Here is an 18,769-nt window from a genome sequence, read left to right as displayed (position 1 = left end):
TACTTCTTCCTTTCCAATTTGCATGCCTTTTATTACTTTTTCTTGCTCTGGCTAGAAACTTCCAGTACTATATTGAATAGAAGTGAAAGCAGGCAACTCTGCCTTATTCCTGATCTTACAGGAAAAGCTTTCAGTCTTTCACCATTGAGTATGATGTTTGCTGTGGGTTTTCCATATACTGTTTTTATTATGTAGATGTAGTTTCCTTCTATTCCTATTTTGTTGAGTGTTTTATCAAGAAAGGGTGTTGAATTTTGTCAATGCTTTTCTGCATCAATTGAGATGATCACATGGGTTTTTTGCTTCATTTTGTTGATGTGGCATATTACACTGATCAATTTTTGTATGTTGAACCATTCTTGCATTCCAGGAATAAACCCCACTTGGTCATGGTGTATAATCCTTTTAATATGCTGCCGAATTCTGTTTGCTAGTATTTTGTTGAGGATTTTTGTGTCAGTGTTCACACAGGATATTGCTCTGCAGTTTTCTTGTAGTGTCTTTGTCTGGCTTAGGTATCAGGGTTATGCTGGCCTCATAGAATGAGTTAGGAAGTGCTCTCTCCTCTTCAGTCTTTGAGAAGGATTGGCATTAGTTCTTTAAGTGCTTGGTAGAATTCACCAGCAATGCTGTCAGATCCAGGACTTTTCTTTGTTGGAAGATTTTTTATTACTGATTCAATCTCATTAGTAGTCATAGGTCTATTCAAAGTTTCTATTTATCTGTGATTTAGTCTTCAAAGTTTTGTGTGGGGTCAGGCGTGTGGCAGAGTGGTTAAGTTCACATGCTCTGCTTCAGTGGCCCAGGGTTTCAAATCCTGGGTGTGGACATGGCACCGCTCATCAAGCCATGCTGAGGCGGCGTCCCACATGCCACAACTAGAAGGACCCGCAACTAAAAATACACAGCTATGTACCAGGGGGCTTTGGGAGAAAAAGGAAAAATAAAACCTTAAAAAATGTTTTGTGTTCCAGGAATTTGTCTATTTCATCTAGGTTACTAATTTTTTGGCATACAACTGTTTGCAGTACTTGCTTATAATTCTTTTTATTTTTATAGAATCAGTAGTAATGTCTCCACTTTCATTTCTGATTTTAGTAATTTGAATTTTTTTCCTTAAAAGAATTTTTTTTTAAAGATAGCTAGCTAAAGGTTTGTCAATTTTGTTGATCTTTTCGAAGAACAAATTTTTAATTTCATTATTTTTCTCTATTGTTTTCCTATTCTTTATTTCCTTTATCTCTGCTCTAATCTTTATTATTTCCTTCTTTCTAATAGCTTTGAGTCTAGTTAGTTCTCCTTTTTCCAGTTCTTTAAGTTGAAAAGTTAGGTTGTTCATTTGAGATTTCTTTTTTTTAATGTAAGCATTTCCAGCTATAAATTTCTATCTTAGCACTGCTTTCACTGCATCCCATAACTTTTGGTAAATTTTATTTTCATTTTCATTCCCCTCTAGTATTTATCAACTCCCCTGTGATTTCATCTTTAATCCACTGGTTGCTTACAAGTGTATTGTTTAATTTCCACAACTTTGATAGTTTTCCAGTTTTACTTTTGTTAGTGATTTCTAACTTCATCCCATTGAGGTCAGAGAAGGTACTTTTTAGGATATCTGTCTTAATCTACTGAGATTTAATTTGTGGCCTAACATTTGGTCTATCCTGGAAAATGTCTCATATTCCCTTAAGAAGAATGTGTACGCGGTAGTTTTGGGGTAAAATCTTCTGTATAAGTCTGTTAGATCTATTGGTTTTTTTGTGTTGCTTAAGTTTTCTATTTCCTTACTTATCTTTGCCTGGTTGTTCTATTCATTATTGTAAGTAGGGCAGTGAAGTCTCCAACTATCATCGTAGAACTATGTCTCCCCTCAATTCTGTCAGCTTTTGCTCAATATATTTTGACAGTCTGTCATTAGGTACGTAAACTTTTATAACTGTTATATCTTCTTGTTGTATGAAACTTCTATTACTACATAATGTCCTTTTTGATTTAAAGTCTATTTTAGGCACCAGCCCCGTGGCCGAGTGGTTAACTTCACGCACTCTGCTTCCGCAACCCAGGGTTTGCTGGTTCAGATTCCAGGTGCAGACCTAGCACCACTCATCAAGCCATGCTGAGAGAAGTGTCCTACAAAGAAGAACTAGAAGGGGGCCGGCCCCCTGGCCGAGTGGTTAAGTTTGTGTGCTCGGCTTCGGCGGCCCAGGGTTTCACTGGTTGGAATCCTGGGCGAGGACATGGCGCCACCTATCAGGCCATGCTGAGGCAGCATCCCATATGCCACAACTAGAAGGACCCGCAACTAAAAAGATATAAAACTATGTACTGGGGGGATTTGGGGAGAAAAAGCAGAAAAAAAAAAAAGATTGGCAACAGTTGTTAGCTCAGGTGCCAATCTTTAAACAAAAACAAAGAAGAAGAACTAGAAGGACCTACAACTAGGGTGTACAACTCTGTGCGGGGGGCTTTGCAGAGGAGAAGAAGAAAAGTTATCATAAAGTCTATTTTGTCTGTTATTCTACTCTTTTTTGGTTACTATTTACATGGAATTCTTTTTCCATCCTTTTACTTTCAACTTGTTCATGTCTTTGGACCTCAAACTAGTCTCTTGGAGACACCATATAGTTGGATCACATGTTTTTATCCATTCTTCCCACTCTCTGTCTTTTGATTAGAGAGTTTCACCCATTTATATTTAAAGTAATTACTGATAAGAAGGGACTTTTGTCATTGTGTTATTTGTTTTCTATATGTCCTATACCGTTTTTGTCCCTCAGTTCCTGTATTTCTGTCTTCTTTTGGGTTAATTGATTTTTTTTCTACTGACGTGTTTAAATTTATTATTTCCTTTGTGCATATTCTATAGCTATTTTCTTTGTAGCTACTATGGGGATTACATGTAACAAACTAAAGTTATAACACTCTAACATGAATTTATACCAGCTTAACTTCAATAACATACAAAAACTCTGCTCCTTTACAGCTCTGGCACCACCCTCTCTGGTCCTTGATGTCAGAAAACTACATCTTTTACATTGTGGGAGTAAAAACATTAATAATTCTTTTAAATGCATTAGTCTCCTAATTTATGCAGAAAACAAGATTGGGAGTTACAAACCAAGATTCCAGTAATATTAGCTCTTACACTAATAATTGTTTTTATTTTTTTTTAATATACTAGTCTCTTAAATCACGTAGGAAAAAAACAAAAAGCACATTGTTACAATAGCACTACCTCTTATAATTGCCCATGTATTTACTTTCATTAAGATCTTTATTTATCCATATAACTGAGTTACCATCTAGTGTCCATTCATTTCACCTTGCAGGACTTTCTTGAACATTTCTTGCAAGGCAGCTCTAGTGATCATGAACTCCCTCAACTTTTGTTTAACTGCAAATGTCTTAATTTCTCCCTCCCTGTATTTTTCTTGGCTGAGGAAGATCTGCCCTGAGCTACTATCTGTGCCAATCTTCCTCCTTTTTTGCCTGAGGAATATTAGCCTGACCTAACATCTGTGCCAATCTTCCTCTATTTTGTGTGTGGGTTGCTGCCTCAGCATGGCTGAGGAGTGGCGTAGGTTCACTCCAGGGATCCAAATCCATGAACCTGGGCTGCCGAAGCAAAGTGTGCAGAACTTTAACCACTATGCCACAGGGCCAGCCTCTCTCCCTCACTTTTGAAGGACAGATTTGCTAAATATAGGATTCTTGGTTGACAGGTTTTGTTTGTTTGTTTGTTTTAGCATTTTGAATATATTGCGCACTGTTCTAGTCTCCAAAGTTTCTGATGGGAAATTTGCTAGTAATCTCACTGAGGATCTCTTGAATGTGATGATTTGCTTCTCTCTTGCTGTATTCCAATTTGCTCTTTGTCTTTGGCTTTTTAAAGTCTGATTATAATGTGGGTCTCCCTAGTTCATCTTGCTTGGAGTTCATTGAGCTTCCTCAATGTCTTTCACCAAATTTGGGAAGTTTTCAGCCATCATTTCTTCAAATGCTCTTTCTGCTCCTTTCTCTCGCTCTCTTTTCCTTCTGGGACTCCCATGATGTGTATGTTGGTCCTCTTGCTGGTGTCCCACAGGCCTCTTAGGCTCTGTTCACTTTTCTTCAATCTTTTTTCTTTCTGTTCTTCAGCCTTAATAATTTCCATTGTCCCATCTTCAAGTTCACTGATTCTTTTTTGCCTGCTCAAATCAGCTTTTGAATCTGTCTAGTAAATTTCACATTTCCATTATTGTATTTTTCAGCTCCAGAATTTATTATTGGCTTCTTTATGGTTTTCTATCTCTATATTGATATTTTGTTCATAATCACTTTCTTGACTTTCTCCAAACCTTCCCTTAGTTCTTTGAGCATCTTTAAGAAAACTATTTAAAATATTTGTATATCTACCATTAGGTCTTAAGGGACAATTTCTGGTGATTTATTTTTTTCCTTCGAATAAGGCCATACTTTCTTGTTTCTTTGTATGCCTTGTGATTTTTTTGTTGAATGCTGGACATTTGAATCTACTAATGTGGTAACTCTGGAAATCAGATTTTATCCTTTCCTCATGGTTAGCTGTTTTTTGTTATTGTTTTTGTTAATGGTTTTTCTTTTTCTTTTCTTTTTTTTTTTTTTTTTAAAGATTGGCACCTAAGCTAAAAACTGTTGCCAATCTTTTATTTTTAAGTTTTTTTAAAAAGATTGGCACCTGAGCTAACTCTTGCCAATCTTCTTTCTTTTCTTTTTTTCCCTGCTTTTTCTCCCCAAGTCCCCCCGGTATACAGTTGTATATTTTATTTGTGGGTCCTTCTAGTTGTGGCATGTGGGATGCTGCCTCAGTGTGGCCTGATGAGTGATGCCATGTCCGTGCCCAGGATCCGAACCAGCAAAACCCTGGGCAGCTGAAGCAGAGCACACAAACTTAAGCACTCGGCCATGGGGCCAGCCCGTTTTTCTTTTTATTAATGTACAGTGTCTCTGTCCTGAGGATCAGCCTAAGGTGTAAATTTAATTTCTCAGGTTTTTCCGAGCACATGTGGTCACTTTCAAATTTTCCCCATATATGCTGTTCTTTTTAAATGTCCTAGTTTTTAATGTCTGGCTCCCAAAAGTAAAAATGAAAAGTGAAAAAATAAAGTAGGGGGAAGGGCACAGGACTTTAAGTCCCCTGGAAGTCACTTCAGCCAGAAGGGGAAGGACTTGCAATAAGTCGGGGGTGGGGGGAATGCAACACAATAGCCGCACACCTCTTCACAACTGTGACCAAAACCAGCATTCAGTGCTCAGAATACAGATCTCTGATATTTGGAGGACAGGGTCCTTTTTGCTCACCTAGCTCCAGGAAGCTGTGTGCAAGGTGCTCCAGAAACATGTGCACAGCTTCCTGCCATGTGACTAGGGATGGGGGAATAGGTAGCTGCTACTATGCTAAGAGCTGAAATTGAACGAAATTAAGCACAATTCATTGCCCAAGTTTTCCTCTGCAAGTTGCAAGCCTTCAACAGACTCCAGAGTTCCAAAATAGTTACATCAGTCAGACTCTGCCAGTGTAATTGTCGTTTAAGTGGGGAGACAGATTCCTGGGGCTTCCTACTCCACCATCTTTCCAGAATCTCAATATAATTATTTAAGACCTTTAAATATTCTACATTAAAAAGAATCCAAGGTACTTTGCCCTATTGCACATATATGGATATACATGTATATATGTTTATAATTAGGAATATATAAATACTTATAACAAACATAAATATGTGATCCACATTTACACACATATATATACATGAATGTCTATATGTACAAGATATGAGTGTGATATACACATGTGCTTATGTATAAAATATGTGTACAATATATGTGTATGTATATGTGTGTCTCCATACAGAAATAATGATTTGATGCTGAACTCAAAACATACACAGAAATATGTCCTTCAAGAGCAGGTCAACACATTCATAATATAAATATGAGTTGAAACAAATAGGCATGTTATTCTTCTAAGATAATTATAAAAATATAAAATGAGCTGAAAGACTTTTAACTGAAATCATAAGATACCATTTTAAAAAAGCACAACTCATCCCAGCAGTTAAAAAGAAACTATGAAAACAGGGAGATAAATATTCGACAGACTACAAATTCAGGAATTACCTACTAAGAAGTTTATCTGCTACACATACCAAAAGAATATTTATCTAATTTTTTCACACTAAAATTGTTAATCAAGAGACATAAAATATTTTCCTCTTCAATCTCTAAGAAACACAGTTGAAGGCAATCTTTAAAGCAGTATTTGACATGCAGAAATGGAAGAAGACATTAATTATCCCAAAAGACTAAAATGTATTCCAAACTTAAAAGTATTCCAAAAGGACTGGAGATACCTGTTTTAATATTAAATAAAGGTGTTGGAGTTTGTCTATATTTCCAAAACCCAATTCAAAGAACCATTAATGTAGGATAACTTTGTTTTCAAAAGGACAATTTATATTTTTCCAATTTATGAAAAATAAGTAACAGGATGACATCAACAAGATGATGAAATAGAAAGCATAGAAGCCTTCTTCCCACTCCATGAACATACTGATTCAATAATAGTACACACAAAAATTCCCTTCGTGAGAAATCCAGAAACTGGTTCAGAGGCTCCTGCACCCTGGGCAAGAGTAAAACCAGCCACATTGCAGCTGGTAGGAGAATTTGAGACAGCCCCTTGCCACAATCCCTATGCTCAATACAACATCATAAAATCAGAAGGAAATCCCAGTTCCCAGCTTCTCCCTAGGGAGGAAAAGAATCGGACCACATGTCCAAAGTTCCAACTTTTCCAGGGTTGCCCAAGGGACTGGCTTCTATCTCACCTGTCTCAGTGCACTGACAAGACCCAGTATACACAAGATGCTTGGTAAACAGTGAGAACAAAGATGGCAGATTGAATTAGCACACAGGCAATTTCCATAGCATCTTCCCCCAACTCCGCACAGTGTGAATGGGCCCAAAATCCCCGATCCAGCTTCCCCTCCCTGGGGAGGGAATGAGGTGAACCACATGTCTTAACATTTCAATATTTCTGGGAACTTCTCAAGGAACTGGCTACTGTCTTGCCTATCTCAGAGCACTGACGGGAGTCCGTGTACTTTAGATGCCTGGGGACCCGTAAAAACAAAGACAGGGGTTTGGACTAGCACAAAGGTTTGTGAGTTTCCCAAAAATCTCTGGCTGGGCTAATCGGTGAGGATCTTCTCCTGTACGAGGCCATTCCATGAAGACTGGAAGAGGTGTTTGCTTTTTATAATGTGGAGATACCGACACAAAGGGTCAAGGAAATGAACTAACAGGAAAATATGTCCCAAAGGGACAAGTTAAATCTCCAGAAACCAACCCTAATGAAACCGATAGATGACTTACCTGACAGAAAAGGCAAACTAACCATCATAAAGATGCTCATCCAGGTCAAGAGAAATGCATGAACAAAGTGAGAATTGCAACAAAGAGATAGAAAATATTAAATAGTGCCAAACATAAAGCCTGGAGCTGAAGAATACAATAAACTAACTGAAATATTCACTAGAGGGGTTCAACATCAGACTAGATCCAGAAAGGATCAGTGAACTCAAAGACAAGTCATTGGAAAGTATCTAATCAGAGGAGTAAAAAGAAAAATTACGAAAGAGTTAAGAAAGCCTAAGGAATTTAAAGGGACACCATTCAGCAGACTAATACACACATTATAGGAGTCCCAGAAGGAGGAGAGAGAGAGAAAGGAGCATAAAGCTTATTAAAAGAAAGAATAGGCCAGCCCTGTGGTTGAGTGGTTAAGTTCACGCACTCCGCTTTGGTGGCCCAGGGTTTCGCCAGTTCGGATCCTGGGCATGGACATGGCACTGCTCATCAGGCCATGCTGAGGCAGTAGCCCACATACCACAACTAGAAGGACCAACAACTAAAAATATACAACTATGTACCAGAGGGCTTTGGGGAGAAAAAGGAAAAATAAAATCTTTAAAAAAAAAAAAAAGAAAGAACAGTAAGAGCTGAAAACTTCCAACTTCTGAGGAAGGAAATGGACATCCAGATCCAGGAAGCCCAAAAATGAGCTCAAAGAATTCAACACCTAGACACATTATAATCAAATTGTCAAAAGTCAAAGAGAATTTTGAAAGGAACAAGGGAAAAGTAAGTCAAAACATACAAGGGTGCCCCCATAAGACTATTAGTTGTTTTTTCAGCAGACACCTTGCAGGCCAGAACGGAGGGAGATGATATATTCAAAGTGCTGAAAGGAAAAAATTCCCAACCAAGAATACTATAACAAAACTGTCCTTCAAAAATGAAGGAGGAAGACTTTCTCAAACAAACAAAAGCTGAGGGAGTTAATCACTAGTAGACCTGTCTTACAAGAAATGCTAAAGGGAGTTCTTCAAGTTGAATTGAAAGGACTATAAACAGCATATGAAAGCACTGAAAGTATAAAACTCACTCGTACAGGTAAATATGCAAATACAAAATACTGTAATACTGTAACAGTAGTAGGTAAATCACTTTAATCCTAGTATAAAAGTCAATAGTATTAAAAATAACTATAAGAATATGTTAATAGATATACAATATAAAAATATGTAAATTGTGACATCAATAACAGAAAGTATGTGGGGGAGGTAAACGTGCAGAGTTTTGTATGCAATTGAAGTTAAGATGTTATCAGCTTAAAATAAATTATTATAACCATAAGATGTTTTACATAAGCCCATGGTAACCACAAAGGAAATAGCTATAGAAGATATACAAAAGAAACGAAACAAACCAAAGCATATCAAAACAAAAAAGTCAATGAAACACAAAGTAAGACAGCAAGAGAGGAAAAGGACAAAAGAACTATAAAACAGAAAAAATTAACAAAATAGCAACAGTAAGTCTTTCTCCATCAATAATTACCTTAAATGTAAATATATTAAACTCCTCACTCAAAAGATAAAGACCATCTGAAAGAATGAAAAAACACAATCCAACTATATGCTGTCTACAAGAGACTCACTTTAGATTTAAGGACATAGATAGGCTGAGAGTGAAGGGCTGAAAAAAGATATTCCACGCAAATGGCAACCAGAAAAGAGCAGGGGTGCTATAATCACCTAAGACAAAATGAATTTTAAGACAAAAACTGTCACAAGAGACAAAGAAGGAAATTATATAATAACATAAATATATATGCACCCAATATCAGAGCATCTAAATATATAAAACAAATATTGGCAGAACTGAAGGAAGAAATAGACAGCAATAAAATAAGAGTAGGAGACTGCAAGACCCTACTTTCAATAATTGATGGAACATCCAGACAGAAAATCAAAGTGGACTTGAACAATGTTATAGACCAAATGGATCTAATAAACATATAGAGAACATTTTACCCAACATCAGCTGAATACACATCTTCTCAAGAACACATGCAACATTCTCCAAGTTAGATCACATGTTAGGTCACAAAACAAGTAGCTTTTCCAGCCACAATGAAATGAAACTAGAAATCAATAGCTGCGAGAAGACTGAATATTCACAAATACGTGCAAATTAAAAGCACACTCTTGAATCAATGGGTAAAAGAAGAAATCAAAAGATAAACTAGAAAATATGTTGAGACAAACAAAAACAAAAATACAACATACCAAAACCTATAGAATGCAGCAAACACAGTATTAAAAGGGAGGTTTATAGCAATAAACGTCTACATTATAAAAAGAAGATCTCAAATAAATAACCTAACTTTACACCTCAAGGAACTACAAAAAGAAGAACAAACTAAGGCCAAAGGTAGCAGAAAGAAGGAATAATAAAGATTATAGCTGAAATAAAATACAGAATAGAAGGGCAATAGAAAAAATATCAATGAACTAAGAGCTGATGTTTTGAAAAGGTAAACAATGTTGACAAACGTTTAGCTAGACTAAGAAAAAAAGAGAGGAGATAAATAAAATCAGAAATGCAAGAGGACATATTACATTTGAAGCCATAGAAATATAAAGTATCCTAAGAGATGACTATGACCAGTTATATGCCAACAAATTGGATAATCTAGAAGACATAGATAAATTCTAAAAACATACACACTACCAAGACCAAATCATGAAGAAATAGCAAATCTGAACAGACTTAAAACTAGTAAGGAGATTGAATCAGCAATAAAAAAATCTCCTAACAGAGAAATGCCCAGGACCAAATGGCTTCACAGGTGAATTCCACCAAACATTTAAAGAAGAATTAACACCAATCCTTCCCAAATTCATCCAAAATATTGACAAGGAGGGAAGACTGCCAAACTGATTTTACAAGGCCAGCATTACCCTGATACCAAGGCCAGACAAAGACACACAGAAACCTACAGACCAATATCCCTGATGAACACAGATGCAAAACCCCTCAACAAACCAAATCCAAAACCAATTAACATTCATTGACAGAATGAAGGATAAAAATAACATGATCATCTCAACAGGTGCATAAAAAGCATTTGGCAAAATTCAACACCCTTTCATGAAAAAAAAAAGTCATCAAACTAGGAACAGAAGGAAATTACCTCAACATAATAAAGGCCATATATGAAAAACTCCCAGTAAAAATCATATTCAACAGTGAAAAACTAAAAGCTTTTCCTCTAAGATCAAGAACAAGACAAGGATGCTGACTCTTGCCACTTCTATTCAACATAGTACTAGAAGTCCTAGCCAGAGCAATTATGCCAAAAAAAAAAAAAAAGAAAGAGAGAAAAAAGGTATAAAAATCAGAAAGGAAGAAGTAAAATTATCTCTGTTTGCAGATAACGTGATCTCATACATAGAAAACCCTACAGATGCCACTACAGAAAATTGCTAGAGTGAATCCACTAAAGTTGCAGAATACAAAAATCAGTTCCATTTCTATATGCTAACAAAAAACTATCTGAAAAGGAAATTAAGAAAACAACCACATTTATAATAGCAACAAAAACAATAAAATACTTAGGAATAAATTAAGGAGGTCAAAGACTTGTATGCTGAAAACTATAAAACATTAAATCAAGAAATTAAAGAAGATACAAATAAATGGAAAGACATCCTGTGCTCATGGACTGAAAGACTTAATATTGTTAAAATCTCCATAGTACCCAAAGTCATCTACAGATTCAATACAATCCCTATCAAAATTCCAATGGCATTTTTAGCAGAAATAGAAAAAACAATCCTAAAATTCATATGGAACCACAACAGACCCTGAAAAGCCAAAACAATCTTAAGAAAGAAGAAAGGTAGAGGCATCACATTTCCTGATTTCAAAATATATTACAGGAGCTGGCCTGGTGGCATATTGGTTAGGTTAGTGTGCCCTGCTTTGGTAGCCTGGGGTTTGCAGGTTCAGATCCCAGGCGTGGATCTATGCACCACTCACCAAGTCATGCTGTGGTGGCGTCCTACCTGCAAAATAGAGGAAGATTGCCACAAATGTTAGCTCAGTGACAATCTTCCTGAAGCAAAAAGAGGAAGATTGGCAATAGATATTAGCTCAGGGCCAATCTTCCTCACCAAAAAAAAAAAAAAAAAAAACCAACAACATACACACACACACACACACACACACATACACATATAACACAAAGCTATAGTAATTAGAACAGTACTGGCATAAAGAAAGACATAAAGACCAACTGAACAGAATAGAGGGCCCAGAAATAAATCTAAGCATAGCCAATCAACTAGTCTTCAACAAGGGTGCCAAGAATATACACTGGGCAAAGGATAGTCTCTTCAACAAATGGTGTTGGGTAAACTGGATATCCACATGCAAAAGAATGAAATTGGACCCTTATCTTACAGTCTAGTCAAAAAAATCAACTCAAAATGGATTAAAGACTTAAACGTAATACTTAAAACTGTAAAACTCCTATAAGACAACATAGGGGAAAATCTTCATGACATTGGTCTTGGCAATGATTTCCTGGATATGACAACAAAAGCACAGGCAACAAAAGAAAAGTCCACATGTGAGACTACATTAAAATAAGAAGCTTTTGCACAATAAAGGAGATAATTAACAGAGTGAAAAGGCAACCTACAGAATGGGAGAAAATATCTGTAATACATATATCTGATAAGGGATTAATATTCAAAAAATATAAGGGAACTCCTACAACTCAATAGCAAAAGAACAAATAACGCAAACAAAACTGGGCAAAGGACTTGAACAGAAATTTCTCCAAAGAAGACATACAAATGGCCAACAGGTATATTAAAAAAACATTCAACATCACCAATCAGGGAAATGCAAATCGAAACCACAATGAGATATTACCTCACATCTGTTAGGATGTCTATTACCAAGAAACAAAAGATAAGTGTTGGCGAGGATGTGGAGAAACTGGAACCGTGCTAGACCATCACTGGGAATGTAAAAGGGTACAGCCACTAAAGAAACAGGGTGAACGTTCCTCAAAAAATTAAAAGTAGAACTATTATATGATCCAGCAGTCCCACTAATGGGTATTTATCCAAAAGAACTGAAATCGGGATCTCGAAGGGCTGTTAGCACTCCTATGTTCACTGCAGTATTATCACAACAGGCAAGATATGGAAACAACCTGAAGGCCCATCAGTGGAAAAAAGGATACAGAAATGTGGTATAGACATATAATGGAATATTATTCAGTCTTAGAGGAAACCCTGCCATATGCAACAACATGGATGAACCTTGAGGACATCGTGCAAGGTGAGATAAGCCAGTCACAGAAGGACAAATACTGCCTGATTCCACTTACCTGAGGCATCTAGGATAGCTGAACTCACAAAGCAGAGGGTAGGTGGTTGCCGGGGGCAGGGGTAGGGAGAAATGAGAAGCTGCTATTCAACAGGCATAAAGTTTCAGTTATGCAAGACGCATAAATTCTAGAGATCTGCTGTACAACATCGTGCCTATAGTTAACAGTACTGTATTATGCACTTAGAAAATTTGTTGAGGGTAGATCTCATGTTAAATGTTCTTACCACATTTTTTTTAAAAAGTGATAATTCTAGATCAAAATAGAAATATTTTTAAAATAAATATTCAGCCCATCACAAGCCTAACTCACTTGCCTCAATAAAAATTATGACAAAGGGGGCCAGCCCAGTGGCGCAGCGGTTAAGTGCGCATGTTCCACTTTGGTGGCCCAGGGTTCGCCGGTTCAGATCTCGGGTGTGGACATGGCACTGCTTGCCAAGCCATGCTGTGGTAGGCATCGCACATATAAAATAGAGGAAGATGGGCATGGATGTTAGCTCAGGGCCAGTCTTCCTCAGCAAAAAGAGGAGGATTGGCAGCAGATGTTAGCTCAGGGCTAATCCTCCTCAAAAAAAAAAAGCTTTGAATTACTAAAAAAAAATTATGACAAAGTTAAGGAACTTGTGTTTTCAACTGTCTGGAAGTACATAAAGAAAGGAAGGACGCAACTCTTTCTAGACATTTCCTTCTTAAAATAAAACTAGTATGGGGCTGGCCCTGTGGCTGAGTGGTTAAGTTTGGCGCTGGGCTTTGGGGGCCCAGGGTTTTGCCGGTTCGAATGCTGGACATGGACATGGGACCACTCATCAGGCCATGCTGAGGCGGCATCCCACATGCCACAACTGGAAGGACCCACAACTAAAATACACAACTATGTACCGGGGGGCTTTGGGGAGAAAAAGGAAAAATAAAAATCTTTAAAAAAAAAAAAAAAGAACTAGTAATAGCCATCGTTGGCCAGGGAAACATAAGGAAATATGTTTTAGTGAAATACACTGTCTGGGAATACTTTTTGAGGCAGTATACTGGGATAATGGGAAGAACACAGGTTTGAGAAAAAGACCTGGGTTCAAAATACCAGTGTTTTATTTTGTTTAATTAGTAACCACTTATACGACATTAGGTGCCAGGTATTGTTCTAAGCATATTACAAATACTAACTCAGTGTACTAACTCATTTAATCACCATAATAACCTCATGAAGTAAGTACTATTATTATGCTCATTTTACAAATCAGATGAGGAAACCAAGGCCCATAGAAGTCAAGCGATTTGCTGAAGGCCACACAGTTAACAAGTGAGAGAGCTACGATCGGAACCCAACCAGACTGGCTCCAGAGTTTGTGATCTTGGGCCAATAATTTAGTCTCCAAGAGCCTCAGATTCATCTGTAAAACTGAAATTAAAGCAGTAGATCACTAGGATTAAATGTGATAACTCTTGTAAAGTAGCCAGCCCAGAATCCAGAACATAATAGACACTATTTCTACTCTTCCTTTCTCCTGGTAAGCAACCAGGGGCCAACAGTTATTGCAGGATGCTAGGTTTGGGCATAAGTGATGATTTCATGAATTTACAGCTAATTAGAAGGATCTAGTTTAACTCAGTCTATAATAGCAATATGCATGAATGTGCATTAAGGGACATATTAATTGACAAAGAATTTGCTACTATTCAATTAGAAACTCAGTGGGATATGATATTTGTAAGAGCACAGTAGTATAAGAGGTATTGTGATAATCTGAACATTTCCCAATGCCAAAAAAATGCTAGAGAAAAATGTATAAGTAGATATACACCTGGTACACCCTAACTGGAGCCAAAATTTTCATTAGAAATACAAAGATAAAAAGTGTCTTTGAATTTTGCTCTTTCTATTCATCTACATTCTCCAACAAAACTTCTGCCGGCATTACCCTCTCCAAGAGGTAAATTCTGACATTTGGCAGTTCTGAATCTTTTTTCAGAATGCCATTAATACCCTCCACTCCGATCCCAGTCGTTCTGGCCTCGTCTCCTGTATTCCACACAGACATGTGGTAAGTAAAACAGTCATCTGAGATAACACTGCAAAGGACTGCAGCAGAAGAGCAGCAGGACCCTTCGAGGTAGAAGACTACACTGAAGCTATTTTGAGATGAATTTACAGGGACCAAAACAGACATAAAATGGTCATCGTAGGGATAATATTGCAGTAGACCAAAATTGTTGCCAGTAGGTTAAAATATTACAGAAAGTTCCATTTCAGAAACGAATGTACCTTTATCCTGGGAGGGAAAATTCTTACTACCTGTGAGACCTCTGTCAAGTTACTTAATTTCCCTATCTTCGGTTTCATCTATAAAATGAGGACAGTAATAGTACCTATACTTCACAGGTTATGAAAGTTAAAAGAATTAACACATGTAAAACACTCAGAACAGTACCCAGCACACAAAGAAACGTTCGCTATTATTATCACTGTTGTCAATGTTATCAGCTCCACTGTCATCGCTGTTGTCCTCATCTACCAGGAAACCTGTTTATTTCCGTCTTTTCCTTTCATGGGTTCGTGTTCCTGCTACTGCTCACAGGGCATCGCTTGTTAAATCTCACTTTACTTTGGAACCCATTTCTTGCCTAAACAACATTTTTCAAGTCAATAATTAAAAATTGCCCTCTTCCAACTGAATGTGACATAGTCTCAAGATGGCTTCAGCTAAACCATTATCAGTATTTGCCAGTCTCTCTCATTTAAAACAAAACAAAACAAAACTTGACATCAAAACTATTTTATGCACCCTAACAAAGAGGAGAAATGGGAAGACTTCCACTATTTTATAATTCATTTCATATTAGTTTAAATTTTTTGCATCTTTTGATTGCCAGTATGTCAGTCCAACAACCAATACAATAAGTGAAGTTTCAATAAATTTTCACGTATGTTTTTTTCTCTATCTGAAAGTTTTATCATAAGAATCAACACTTAAAGCAGAAATCACAGCAAATAAAAATTAAATGAATACACAAAAGCCTGTCTCATTTCTCTAGGTGACACAATTACATTCAAAATAAGATGTAATACACAATGTATGTATTATGAAAGTTTACTTTATAACACACCTACTAAATGAGATAGTCTCCTCATTTATTGTTTTTTCTAAATGAATCACTAAGGAAAGAATCTAAGGCACTGACCCAACTAGAACACAAGTTAGTCTGCTATGACAGTGGCTCAGATTACTAACCTGGAAAACTCTGCGACCTGGACTCTAGCCAGCGTGTGTTGACTAGGTGCTACTGACTGCCTCAGACTAGGTGTATGTTCTTGGACAAAGCACTTCACCTGTTTGGTCCCTAGTCTCCTTATCTGTAAAAGGGGAAGGTGGATTAGATTATCTCCAATTTTTCTTCCTGCTCCAAAAATCCAAGATTATAATCTATTATTTTACAGAAAGTTTAGAATGTTGAAATTTCTCTTATGTGATTCAAGTAAATTCTGTTTGTTACCTATTTCCCCCACTAGATGGTGCTATATGCATAGTTATTCAAGCTACTTGATGAAGCCGGCTGGCAGCTGTCTCTCAAAGGGGAACTTTGAAGCTGTGGGGACTGGACAAGCCCTCCCTCTGGAGGGCTCTCTAGGCCACTTTAGGATATTTAACATCCCTGTCTCTCCACGTCCATTAAACACCAGTAAGGCCCACCTCCCCAACCACTGTGACAATCAAAAGCAATCATATACAATACCCTAATAAGAGACGGCCCCCGTTTAAAACCACCAAAAGAAAATTAGCTTTTTTCCCATATTTAAGAAGCAGACACTCAAAAATAAAAATGGGCCATTTCATTGTTGGTGAAGTCAAATAAACAAAACCCATTTCTGTAAATGACTGTCAAGTGTCAAATTCTCTCTATAGCGACAAATGAATATACACACACAACAAAAACAAATAATTAACAGGACACGTTTTGTCAGCTGGTAGCTGGACAGCTAGTTATTATTCTGTGCTTAAGTCACACCTCAGTCCTACCAGTTTTTACTAACTCTATATTAGTCATTCTGACAATTTATATAATGATAAATTAAATATCTTTTAAATGAAAAATTAAAACTACAAAAATGTAAATATACAAAATAAAGTCACACACAGCCAATAGCAGAGCAGAAGTAGAGAGCACTCTGGGGAAAGCAAGCTGCTTATTTTCAAAGACGTCCCAGGAGTAACTGGATTTTAGTGAGTTTTCCATCTTTGTTTGGCACTGGCCTTAAAAGCTCATAAATCTAATGCAACAGCACATGACCAACAGATCCATTTCTCAGGAGCAGTTCCCATTAACCAAGCTCACAAGACTGACACAAAATCAGAATGCCAACTTATTACTTTATAGGAATAACTGTAACTGCCAAGGTTCCAAGGGCACAGGCCGTTTGTGTCCTCAAGTCAGTGTTCTCTCCTTTCCAGGCACGCCACAAAGGAAGCCAGGCTACAAGCAGCAGGTTGCTTAGTAAAGATAGAATCAGACACAGATTTATGTTATATGATTTGAATATTAAATGATGAGAAGTCAATGGAGTGTGATGCATCAATGTCCAAAAAAATGATAATGGCCACAAATAAGGATCAAGTCCAGGATATTCAAAATAACTCTTTAAGGTAGGTACTAACATTATTCCCATTTTTCAGACTAGAAAATAGACTTGAAGAGGTTGAGTGGCTTGTCTACTACAGTCATGTGGAAGGGCTCAAACACAGCTCTGGCTCTGGAGCCTCAAGCCCTAAGCACGGTGTTGGATAAGGGATAAAATCCTCGAAGCTGCTAACAAAGAAGGCTCTGCCACCTTTCAGCTTGCCCTCGTGATGCGGGCACCCTTGCACTCTACCGACATCTCGGCCACACTGAATTTTCAACTCCTGGACTAGGCATCACCTCTCCTGCCTTCGAACATGTGGTCTGCCATGCCAAAACCCTCCCATCAATATCCTCACCAGGCTAATTGCTCCTTAGCTTTCAGATCTCCACTTTAAACATTCCTTTCTCACTCTAATCCCTGGACTAAGTCTTCCTGATCCCTAGATAAAGTTCTATCTCTCTGATATATTTGCCCATGGGATCCCATATATCTTTACCATAATAGTTCAAACTGTAAAAATTATTTACTGAACATCTCTGTTTCTTACTTAAATTCTGACCTCCATAAAGGGAGTCAATCACTACACCCTGGTAGATGGTAGGCACACATTAAACACATGTTGAATTAATAAACGAAAATGAACATCATAGGTCAGAGAAGAGCTATGTACATCAATTTAAACAGAGTGCCCCTGGGTCCAAAAGATGTCTTTTAATTGACTGTATTAACAAACAGGAAAAAGAATGTGTCAGTCAGAAGTAGAGGGTTAGCCCAGAAACTGCAAAGTCTGGTGGCAAATGCTGGCCAATGTCCATTTAAGTCCTACCTCGAGAAAGTGAATATCCTGGCTTAGTGGACCTGACTCTTATTTGTGGTAGGGTGGAAATTGGAGTCAATGAAAGCTATAATGAGGCCGGTGCAGAAGTCCAGGTAAAAGATGCTAACAGTGGAGATGGAAAAATATTGAGATATATCTTATAAGATAGAACTACCGGGCCTTGGTGAAAGTGTGGATGTAAATGATAAAGAAGAAGGAAGTACTAAGGAGGACTCCAGGTTCTCTCCAAAAGCAACTGAATAGAAGGTGGTTTATTTATTGGGAAAAGGAAGACTAAAGAGAAATAGGTGTGAGGGGAAATTAAAGACTTAACACTTAATATATTAGGTTTGAGACACTTGTGAAATAGAAAAGATAAAAAAATAGGCAGACATATGAATATAAATGACTAAAAGATTAGAGCTCTTAGACTTTAATTGTATTAGCTCTATGCCATGATAAGTCTATTATTGTTCCTATTCTACAGATGAGGAAAATTGAGGTACAGAAGGGTAAGTAACTTGCCCAGGGTAGTACTCTCCCTGGCAAAGCAGGTTCTCAAACTT

The 18,769-nt window shown here is 37.3% G+C and overlaps 1 protein-coding gene across 8 annotated transcripts in view; it reads right to left on the bottom strand.

The window, feature by feature from the left end:
• OMA1 (OMA1 zinc metallopeptidase) overlaps positions 1 to 18,769 on the bottom strand; it is a 113,963-nt gene that overhangs the window by 55,077 nt on the left and 40,117 nt on the right. For 3 of the 8 annotated variants that reach the window (XR_011537314.1, XM_070609431.1, XM_070609432.1), the window contains exon 8: positions 15,999 to 16,120. The exons of the other annotated variants lie outside the window; for them this stretch is intronic. Coding sequence is in view for 2 of the 3 variants with exons in the window: in XM_070609431.1 (XP_070465532.1) it covers positions 15,999 to 16,120 (122 nt within the window). In the remaining variant the exon portion in view is untranslated. The remainder of the gene's footprint in view (positions 1 to 15,998; positions 16,121 to 18,769) is intronic. 8 annotated transcript variants of the gene reach the window in all.

The sequence above is a fragment of the Equus przewalskii genome, chromosome 2 (genome assembly GCF_037783145.1).
Source record: "Equus przewalskii isolate Varuska chromosome 2, EquPr2, whole genome shotgun sequence".
Lineage (NCBI taxonomy): Eukaryota > Metazoa > Chordata > Mammalia > Perissodactyla > Equidae > Equus > Equus przewalskii.
This window is presented reverse-complemented; position numbering and strand designations above follow the sequence as displayed.